We start from the raw sequence: 10,315 nt of genomic DNA, 5'->3' as shown, positions 1-10,315 counted from the left end.
GCAAGTAACTAACAGAGCCTGGATTTGATTTCAAAGTATGTGCAATTAATGGTTCTTCTGAATCTGGAGGTTAATGAACTTTCCTCGCACCAGGCCTAGGAGACATTCAGTCCACAAATACATATTGAGGGCTGATCATGGAGCAGCCCCAAACCCCCTGCAGAACCTACACCCCAAACCTCAAATGTCAGTCCTGTCATTATTCCATTTTAGAGGAGAGGAAACTGAGGCTCAGAATGATGAAGGAGCTCCCTGAGCTTACCCAGGGAGTAAATGGCAGGTTAGGCTTAAACTCTAGCTCTTCCTGGCCCCAGAGCCCCTGGACTTGAACTCCACAGAAACTGAATCTTGAAGGCAGGGAGCACCATGGAAGGTTTTCATGAGAAGGTGTAACGTGTTTATACTAGGAATGTCCTCCCCTTTCCTACTCCCCCTTCCTCCCCACCCTGCCTTTCAAGGCTTTGTTTTGCCCCCTGATCCCCAGCACTGGGAGCCTCCAGTGGCTTCTTGTCCTCATTGACTCAACAATCCAATCACAGTAGATTTATTGGTGTCTGTAACTGGCCATTGGGAATAAGGGAGGCAACAGTCCTGCCTTCAGCTGATCACCATCTAGTGGTAAAAGCAACAAAGAGAGGAACTGGGGAGGGACAACAGAATGGAGAGGCCTGGGCTCATCCAGAACCAAGGACACAGACCAAAAGCATTGTGGTGGAGTGAGGCACGAAAGGGGGGTTTGGCCAGAAGCCTGTGAGGCAGATATGGCGGTCTGCAGAGGGAAGCAACCCACTATTCAGCCTGGGGCTGGCAGTCCTCCTTCTGGACCACCCCTCCCCCACACTCTGGAGCAGGCAGGAAACCAGGGTCTGGGCCAGGGTGGTTTCTCATCCTAGCCATCAGTTTCCTTGGGCCAAGTGGGTGTCAGGCCTGGTCAGAGGGTGGGGAATCCTGAAGGAAGCCATCAGTCCCAGCCATCCCCCTCAATAAACACCCAGTCCAGGGAAAAGCAATGGGACCACTGAGCAAATGGAGCCTCAAGGTCAGTCCCTGACTCCTAGTCGACTCAGCTGTCCCCAGGACACCCCACCCTCACCACTGGCACAAGAACCCAGAAACATCCTGTCCCCCTTTCAGCAACCCTCTGGACTCCCCCTTTAGGATCTAGGTGAGCTAAAGAAGCTGAAAGCACCTTCTCCTCAAGAAAAAGGTCTGAGGCCCACCCCATCCCTCTCCCACCACCACCTTAGCCTCTGATGGCCCCAGGGCCCCCAGGAGCTCAGCTCTGCACTGGGTGTGGCAGGGCAAGCTGTCTCAAGAGCTCATGGGGGAGTGGGGGGGGGAAGGGGAGGAGAAGGAGCTACTGGAATCTCAAGGAATCCGACCAGTTCCCTCCTGCCTGCAGGTATTGTTGCCCTGGGCGGAGCTGCTGGGTTTAAAGAGCCAGAACCCACCTGGGCTGAACACAGCCCCAGCAGCCTCTCTAGATCTGCATCCGTCTCTCAGGTGAGCAAGTGTCCGCTAGGACTTCAGGGCTGCTAAGGGGAAGGATGGGGGAAGAAGGGTGAAGGGTGGAGGGGGTACCAGTCTGAGGAAGGGGTGGTGGGTGCCCAGGTATTCTCAGTAACAGGGTGCATGTTTGAGGGTTTTGAGGATTGGAGGCCGTTTGCTCTGTGACCACTATCATATAGGCAGTGGGATGGTGGGGGGGGGGGCGGCTAGGAAACAGGAGCCCACCTTTGGAGTTGCAACCCTCATGACTCAGGAATCCCAGGGTTGTGAGAGGGGATGAGTGCAAAGGAGGGCCAGCTTCCAAGACTGCTAAAAGCCGACCAACTCCCACATTCAGAAGCTGCACATTACTAGTCCCTCCCGTCTAGGGCAAAAGGACCCATGTATGTATGTATGTATGTATGTATGTATCTATCTATCTATCTATCTATCAACTTGGCTTTATTAAGCGATTCATGAATCAGGCAGCATCCCATTTAGCAAGTAGAGAGGGCTATGTATTTTTTTTTTTTAAGATTTTATTTATTTATTTGACAGACAGAGACACAGCGAGAGAGGGAACACAAGCAGGGAAGTGGGAGAGGGAGAAGCAGGCTTCCCGCCAAGCAGGGAGCCCGACGCGGGGCTCAATCCCAGGACCCTGAGATCATGACCTGAGCCGAAGGCAGACGCTCAACGACTGAGCCACCCAGGAGCCCCTGTATTTATTTATTGTAACACATTTCATTACTTACTATGTGCTAGGCATTATTCTTAGGCTTCACATGTAGTAATTCATTTAATTCAATCATAACCTTATGCCATTGATATTAATTGTCCTCGTTTTACAGGACACTGAAGCACTGAGAGGTGAAGTAACCCACTGAGTCACACAGCTGTTAGGTGGTTTTGAGGGGATTAGAGTTCCAGCCAGCTGGGCCCAGCAGATAATAACGGGGGGGGGGGTGGTACGGGACTTCAGTTTGCAAGAGCTGATAGTCTCTAAGCTTGCCTGCAGCTAACAACATGCAGAAAGCTGGCAGGGGTCTTATCTCAAGGAAACAGCCACCCTATAGGAACTAGTTCTTAGGGACCTGGATAGTTCCCACCCTGAGGAGAAAGAAAGGAGCAATGTTCCTTCCGCCCACCAGGCAGTTTCCTGCTGTGGGATTTGGGGCTGCCTTGGAGCAGGATCCCTGGTTGAGGCTGGGGTGGGAGGCCCTCACATACTTTCACTACCACCTTTCCCCTCCTCAGCTGCTCAGCCCTGGGTGTGCTCGCCCTTTGCAGAGACTATCTTGGAATTCATCCTGATATCGCCCGAGGCCCAGACCTTTGGGAACAATAGCTCAGGGTGCCTCTTAGCCTTTTGAGTGGGGTTAAGGAACCAAAGCCTGAGTTAGAACAGTAGCCGTGCTCCTCTGACCAATGGTCAGGCTTCTGATTAAAGACTTGAACAAAGACTTCAACAAATCACTTACTAGGTGTGAGCATTGTTCGAAGTACTTAACTAGTATTAACTCAATCCATGTAACTCCAGTAGGCATTTGCTATTATCATCTCTAGATGAGGAAACAGAAATCAGTAACTTTCCCAAGACCACCTCATAAACCAAGTGCACCCTTGGGATTTGTGCCCTGGCTCTTTGCCCCAGGCACTGTGAACCTTGGGCAGGTCCTGGCTGTCTGACCCCAGCCCGCCCCCTTCCCCTGCAGCCCTGCTCTGCAGCTGTATCATGAAGAGAGTGACCCGGGCCCTTCTCCTCACACTGGCAGGTGAGTCCTCCCAGAAGTGAACCTGCTGCCACTCACCCTCCCCCCAAGGCAGCGAAAACCAGGGCAGCATCTCCCAAAGGGGGCCTGATGTTGAACAAATGTATATTCATTTAAACTGTCAATTTAAAGAGTGACACTAAGGAGATAATAGTACAGGGAGGAAGTGGATATTGCAAAAGTTGTCCTAAATAATTGAACGTTCGAAAACAGTAACCATCTGTTGGCATAAAGAGAGAAGCATTCCCTATTCCCTGTCAGGGCATTAGCCAGGATCTGTGTAGGAAGCTTCTCAGAAGAGGGTAAAAAGATACCAACACACCATTCCATTTCGAATGCAAGAAAGACTAGCAGGAAGCCTGAGAAATGGCAGGAAGGGCTGAGGGGGAGTGGCAAAGGCTATGGGGTGAGAGACAAAATCCCAGGGCTATTTGGGGCTGGGGAAGGTGTGAGGGTCCCCCCGCCAACCTGCCCACCCAGGAGGCTGGTCTGGGCTGAGGACATACCTCCTGATTCATTATGAGACCAGTGTCATGAATTAATACCCGTTGATACCCGATCCCTCTGCTTTTCCCACCCAGGCCTGCCTGCCTTGGAAGCCAATGACCTGGTTGGTGAGTGAGGCCCCAGACTGCCCTGCTCCTGCTGCCCCACATTTTCCCTCTAAGACCCCACATCTTCCCTCTAAGACCCCACATCCTGCCTCCTGGTTCTGGTTCTTATTTTTTCCCCCCCACTTCCTGCAGATAAAGACAGTCCCTTCTACTATGGTAAGAGCTGATCTCCCTCATCCTCCACCCCCTACCTTTGCCTATCCTGGACCGCTTTGCTAGAGCTTGGTGAGGGCTAATGAGAAAAGAGGGGCAGGATGGGGCTGGGACTGGGGATTACAGAGTCGGCATGGTCTATGAAAAGAGCAAGAGGCCAATATGCAACATGGTCTTGGGAGAACTTCATTCCAGCAAGGAGGGAAGATACCCACAGGATATTTAGGAAGATTTCTGGGGAAGGGGCTGGAGGCCGTTGGGCCCCCAGGTATCTCACCTAATCTTCCTTCCACTCTCTCACTTGCCTTCCCCAGCACCCGCTCCTTGTTGCTCGACAGTCCCCAGCAGCTTTTCTCTTCCTCTGCCTGGCACTGTCCTCCAGTGTCCCTACACCCCCCCCTCTCCCCCCAGCCTCAGCGCAAATGCCACCTTTCAGAAAAGCCTTCCTTGATCAAAAAGCCTTCCAACTCCCTTCTTTTTCTGTGCTCTTCTGCTTATTTTTTCTTCCTAGTGCTGTTCCCACCAGCTATTATACCGCTTGTCTTTCTTGTTGCCTGAACTGTAAGTGCATCTGCACAAGCAGGTGATCATAAATACCTTTTGAGTGAGTGAGTGGGGCGGAGCCAGGCTGGTGCCCGCTTACTCTCTGCTCCCCCAGACTGGGAAAGCCTGCAGCTGGGCGGGATGATTTTTGGAGGGCTCCTGTGCATCGCTGGAATCCTGATAGCCCTGAGTGAGTGGTGGGGCTCGCAGGCCGGGCCCGGGGGGAGGCGGTGGGGTGGCCCAGGTGCCCCAGGTTCTTTGCACTGACCAGCTCTTCCTCCCACAGGTGGAAAGTGCAAGTGCAAGTACAGTCAGAAGCACAGGTGAGACAGGGCCCCCACTGTATGCCCCGGGAGCAGAGCACACCTATTTGGGGGTAAAGTCCTGCAATTTAGAGCAAGAGGACAGCCCCTTGGCTGCTCCCTGGGCTTGCAGTGGGGTTTGTTATTCACTGATAATAGAAAGCTATAACCCTTGGTATTGTTTAAAGTGACAGGGGAAGAATAGCAAGCAAGTGTGCCCCCTGGGGAGGGAGCACCAGGCGTCCTCCTGGGGGATACAGAACAGAAGGTCTGGGGATGCTAACTTGATGTGTTCCTTTCTTAGCCCCTTACCTGAGAAGGCCATTCCACTCATCACTCCAGGTAAGATGGGCTTCTTTGAGGGGCTTCCAGGCCCTCAGGCAGGGTGGCCATAGTATTTGAGCATTATTAAAGGCCTTGCGTAATGCTGTCGTAAGCCAGCCCACCCTTGGGGTTTCTGGAGGCTGAGGGGGTTGCCTTTGTAGTGACCATGTCTGTGAGGACCTGACTCCCATTCTCTCTTCAGGCTCTGCCAGTACCTGCTGAGCACAGGACCAGCTTCGTGGCATTCTTGGTACCAGCTCCCATGCTGTTCTCTCCCCACCTGGGGGCCTTACCCTCCATGATGGCCTTTCTCCCCCAGGGTGGGCCCTTAAGCTCCCTTCTGATCAGGAGGCTGTCCAAAGCTTATTTCTAAATTAAACTGTCTTATCCCTCCCTCCAGTGTCTTGTGAATGAGTCTTTCTGTAGGTCTGATCAGGGATGGGCAGGCTGGGCAGGGACTCCGACGTCTTGCTCGGGAATGCTCAGGCCCCTCAGTGGCTGGTGGCGAGGGGGTCCTGTGGATTGCTAATGCTTCTTGTGGCCACATGTCTGTCCTGAGGGCTATTCCCAGCATGCTCCCCACTTTGAAAACCTGATAATTGGTCTTCTGCCCCCTTGCCTCATCCATACCCCATGCAAGATACCTCAATGTTATATCAAAGGACCTTACAATTTCCACACCTTGTGTAGAGACCCTAGAAGTCCCAGTGAGCCAGGTACCCATGACATTCTCTAACCTCGAATGATCCCCAGGGCCTCACCCTCCACTAAGAGGCCACCTCACTCAGTGAATGCTCTCTATCATTCACACAGCTCAGGAAATGAAGCAATTCCTTCATTGACCCATCCCAGTAAAACCCTATATAACCCTCAGACAAACCCATGGACTCTGCCTACCCTAGATAATATCCTATGAGCCACATCCCAAGAAGCCTGCATCTTAGAACCAAAGACCATCCATACACATCTAGGTTCCCCAATATACCCAAAGTCCACTCCTGGAACACCTCACTTGAAAGATCCCTACATGTACAGGGTAAGGCTGGGGAATTGCCTCTCCCACCTCGTCAGCCTGTCTGTCCTGCAGCCTTATCCATTATGCCATCCTCTATAGTCCAAGACAGAAGGAACTAAGTAAGGTGCCTTCAGTCCAGCTCCTGTTCCCTGCATCGACCCTGGTGTGGCAGCAGGCTGAAGTAGCAGAGATCTCCCCTGTCCCTGCCAGACAGTGATGCACAGTCTGGGGTGCACCAGATCTGCGGTGACGGGACAGCCATGTTGGTGCATCTAATGGTGCACTGCTCCAGACCCTCCCCCTCTTCTCAGGGTGGGGCCGCATCCTGTGGAAATCATGTGTCCTAGACTTCAGGCCCCAGACTTGTAGACTTGGGTTAGGAGGCCAGAGCAGGGGAGTCTGAAAGGTGAACCCTTCCTCCCACGGGTTGGCAGCCCATCCCAGGCCCTGAGGTCTCAAAATGAGATTCATAGGTCTGCTTAGGGCCCTTGAAACAGGACACATGAGGAGGTGGCGGGGGGGGGGGGGTCCAAGGCGGGACCAGAGCTGCAGCAAGAAGTCCAGGAACCTGAGTGAGCCTTGAGACACCTGGCTGAAAGTGCGGCCCCTGTCTAAGTGGATGACAGGGTGGCAGGGAGCCGTGGAGGTTGGTGGCTGCGCCACGCTTATCACCCACTGGGACCGATCCTATAAGGCCCTTAAAGCCCCAGGATTCTGAGCCGATGCATCCTGTGAAGAAGAAACCAGTGTATTTCCGCAGCGGGCGTGCATGGGCAGCCATGGGTGATGTGATCGGGTTAAGAGGTGACATCTGAGCTGAATCCTCAAAGGTGAATGATTATAGGAGCCCGCTGCACAGACACCTTTCCTGGTAGAGAGAATAGCGCTTGCAATCGGCCTTTTGAGGACCAGAGAAAAATCAGCATGAGTGGAACATCAGCGAGGAAATCAAAGTAGAGACAGATGCGGCCACTGCAGGGAGAACCCCTGCCCCCTCCTGAGCTGGGAATTGGGGGCCCCCCGAGGCCCCATGGGAGGCGGGAGCAGGAGGAAGGCAGGAGACCACTGGGCGCGGAGCCCAGAAGCACCCTCCACCGAGTCAGAGCCGCCTGAAGGCAGCTTCCAAACTCGCTTTTCCGGCCTGGAGACTAGGCTGCATGTGCCTCTCCTCCTTGGACACAGGAGGACGCTGGTGCAAATGGATTGCATCTGAGAAGTAAAAATGAGCTCCACTGGGGCGCCTGGGTGGCTCAGTTCGTTGGGCAACTGCCTTCGGCTCAGGTCATGATCCTGGAGTCCCGGGATCGAGTCCCGCATCGGGCTCCCTGCTCGGCGGGGAGTCTGCTTCTCCCTCTGACCCTCCCCCCTCTCATGTGCTTGCTCTCTCTCATTCTCTCTCTCTCAAATAAATAAAATCTTTAAAAAAAAAAAAATGAGCTCCACTTAGGAAAGCAAAGTCTGGCCGTTTGTCCCTGGGGCTGGAGTGGCAGACACGAAGTGACATTTGTCAGAATGCCACCTTCTGAGTGACCGAAACTGCTTTTTTTTTTTTTTAAGTTGGTTTATTTAAGCAATCTCAAAAACCCACCGTGGAGCTCGAACTCAGCGGGAGATCAAGAATGGCATGCTCTACCCACTGAGCCAGGCAGGCTCAGTGGGACCTAAGCCACTTCGACCCAAGATTCAGCGATTCCGACCTGGGCGCCCGTTCTGGTTAGAGGGTTTCTGGACACAACATTCCACATCCATCTTAACGTTTTAGTTCCCTGGCTCCACCTCGCGGTGGACCCAGTCCCAGTCCTGCTGTACCTTCAGCCTACGAAACACAGCTTTTTTCCAATTTCGTCTGAACAACCTGCACAGTTCACTCAAGTCCTATAAGCAACCACTCTGGGGTGAAGGACCCCATGACCCCTACGCCCCCAACATGTGGGACTCCCTCATTGCCCAGCATCAGTGAGCCTGACTTTGTCCAATTACAGGCTAGTACCTAGTAGTTTAGGCTGATGCTGCCTGTCCAAGGCTGGGGCAAGGGGCTCTTGGAGGACATCCGGGGTCTGGATTAATCATGGGTAGAAGAAGTCAGGGAATGTGATGGGAGGTAGAGGGCACCATGCAGGTCGGAGTCCATGTTAGCCTGTGAGTTTGGCAGCTGGGCCCTGGAGTTGGGCTGCTGATTCCCAAGAAAAACAAGTCCTGCCCCCACCTCCCCTTCCTACTCCCCATTTCAACCACCACCCCCTTGGTAAGGAGAGGGAAAGGTAGCCATAGGATGAGAGGAGTCTCTGCCCAGGCTTCCCTGTGTGGAAGAGTCCCCTTCCCTGGGCCTATTTCTCCTTGGAGGAGCGTGGCTTTACTCACAATTCCCTCCTTTTGTTGCCGCCTCCCAGAGAAAGGGTTGCCCAGGAAAGAATCTGAGAGCAAAGGGTAATTTCTACTCAATTGAACACTTAATATGTGAAGGTCACTATTAAAAACACTTCCTGTTAACTCAATTTTCCCAGCAGCTTATAGGATGGGAACTTTGTATTATTCCATCTGCGCATAGGAGGAGACCAAGGTTCTCAGAGGTTCTTGCAGGTCATCTTGCTCCTAAGCTGTTTCTGAAGGACTGGGCTACCTTGCCTTTCTGGTATTTATCACTATCTGAGAAATAACCCAGTAACTGTGCCTGCTTGGAGACTATCTATATCCCTTCCCATTTATGTATGTGTATATGTATGTAGGTGTGTGTGTGTATATTTATTTTTTATGTAAGCTCTATGCCCAACGTGGTGCTTGAACTCACGACCTGGAGATCAAGAGTTGCATGCTCCAGCTGCCTGCTTGGCTCAGCTGGAAGAGCGTGAGACTCTTGATCTTGGAGTCATGAGTTTGAGCCCCAGGTTGGGTATTGAGATCACTTATATAAACTTAAAAAAAAAAAAAAAGTTTTATGCTCTACCCAGTAAGCCAGTCAGGCACCCCTTCCCCATTTTTAAATTTAAATAATTTTCTTTTCTTTTTTTTAATTAATTAATTTATTTATTTTAGGGAGAGAAAGAGAGCAAGTGGGTGCAAGAGGGAGGGGCAGAGGGAAAGAACCTTCAAGGAGACTCCCTGCTGAAAGTGGAGCCCACCTCAGGGCTTGATCCCACAACCCATGAGATCATGGGTTGAGCCGAAACAAAGAGTCGGACACTTAGCCAACTGAGCCATCCAGGTGCCCCTATCTTACTTTTTTCTGATTGCAAACATCTTTCATGCTTATTACAGAAAAGTTGAACATTACAGAGATATCTCACTTAGCTAAATCAGTTTTTAACCCAGCACCCAGAAATAATCAATGTAAAAGTTTGATGTAATACTCTATAACTGTTATATATAAATAACATTTATTTATATATATGGTTGTTGTTACATGAATCAATAGTTCGTTATTTTGTATTGCTTAGTAGTCCTCTGAGCGCTTTTAAAATAAGGGCCTACTAGCTTAAGAAAAAGTTGTAAGTTTTGTTCTAAGACTTGTGGCTTAAACATTATAATATTTTTGTTTCCCAGAAGGTAGCAGCACCTTACCCTTTTTTTTTTTTAGGTTTTATTTTTAAGTAATCTCTACACCCAATGTGGGGCTCAAACTTGTAACCCTGAGATCAAGAGTCACATGCTCTACTGACTGAGCCAGCCAGGCGCCCCTTATCCTCAATTTTTCTGTAAAATGCGCTATAAGAAGTAAGGGCCAACAGCTAACACAAGGGAATATGACTAGAGCCATCTGGGTGGATCACTGGTTCGGTCCTATGCCTGGCTCTGTAGAGGGATTTATTACTCAAGTCTCAACCCAGCCATCAGAGGAATATTCTTAAGGCAAGATCAGATCAACTCTGCTCACAATGAACCAAAGATACCCTATTTATCTTAAGGAAAAAGCCCCTTAACATGGCCTATAGGCCCTACTTCTGACCACAGGCCTTACAACATGCCATCTTCACCCACCCTCCTCTTCTACACTTGCCCTGCTCCTGGATGCGGTCTGAACACAGCATAGGCTCCAGCCTCAGCCTTAAGGCACTACACTTCCTTCCCTCCGGGGCCATTGTCCCAGTTCCCAGCATCCCTGCATTA

At 51.3% G+C, this 10,315-nt stretch overlaps 1 protein-coding gene across 1 annotated transcript; it reads left to right on the top strand.

Annotated features, from left to right (window-relative positions):
- The first annotated feature begins 1,354 nt into the window (after positions 1-1,354).
- On the top strand, positions 1,355-5,586 carry FXYD4 (FXYD domain containing ion transport regulator 4). The gene is made up of 8 exons (XM_035024494.1): positions 1,355-1,503; positions 3,204-3,263; positions 3,842-3,874; positions 4,007-4,030; positions 4,686-4,760; positions 4,857-4,893; positions 5,177-5,214; positions 5,399-5,586. Exons 2-8 carry the CDS (start codon positions 3,224-3,226, stop codon positions 5,416-5,418), a joined length of 267 nt encoding a protein of 88 aa, XP_034880385.1. The 5' UTR covers positions 1,355-1,503; positions 3,204-3,223; the 3' UTR covers positions 5,419-5,586.
- Positions 5,587-10,315: the final 4,729 nt, after the last annotated feature.

Source organism: Mirounga leonina, unplaced genomic scaffold (genome assembly GCF_011800145.1).
Source record: "Mirounga leonina isolate KUSES-001 unplaced genomic scaffold, KU_Mleo_1.0 Mir_114, whole genome shotgun sequence".
NCBI lineage: Eukaryota > Metazoa > Chordata > Mammalia > Carnivora > Phocidae > Mirounga > Mirounga leonina.
Note: the sequence above shows the minus strand (reverse complement) of the source record. Positions and strands in the feature narration are given on the sequence as shown.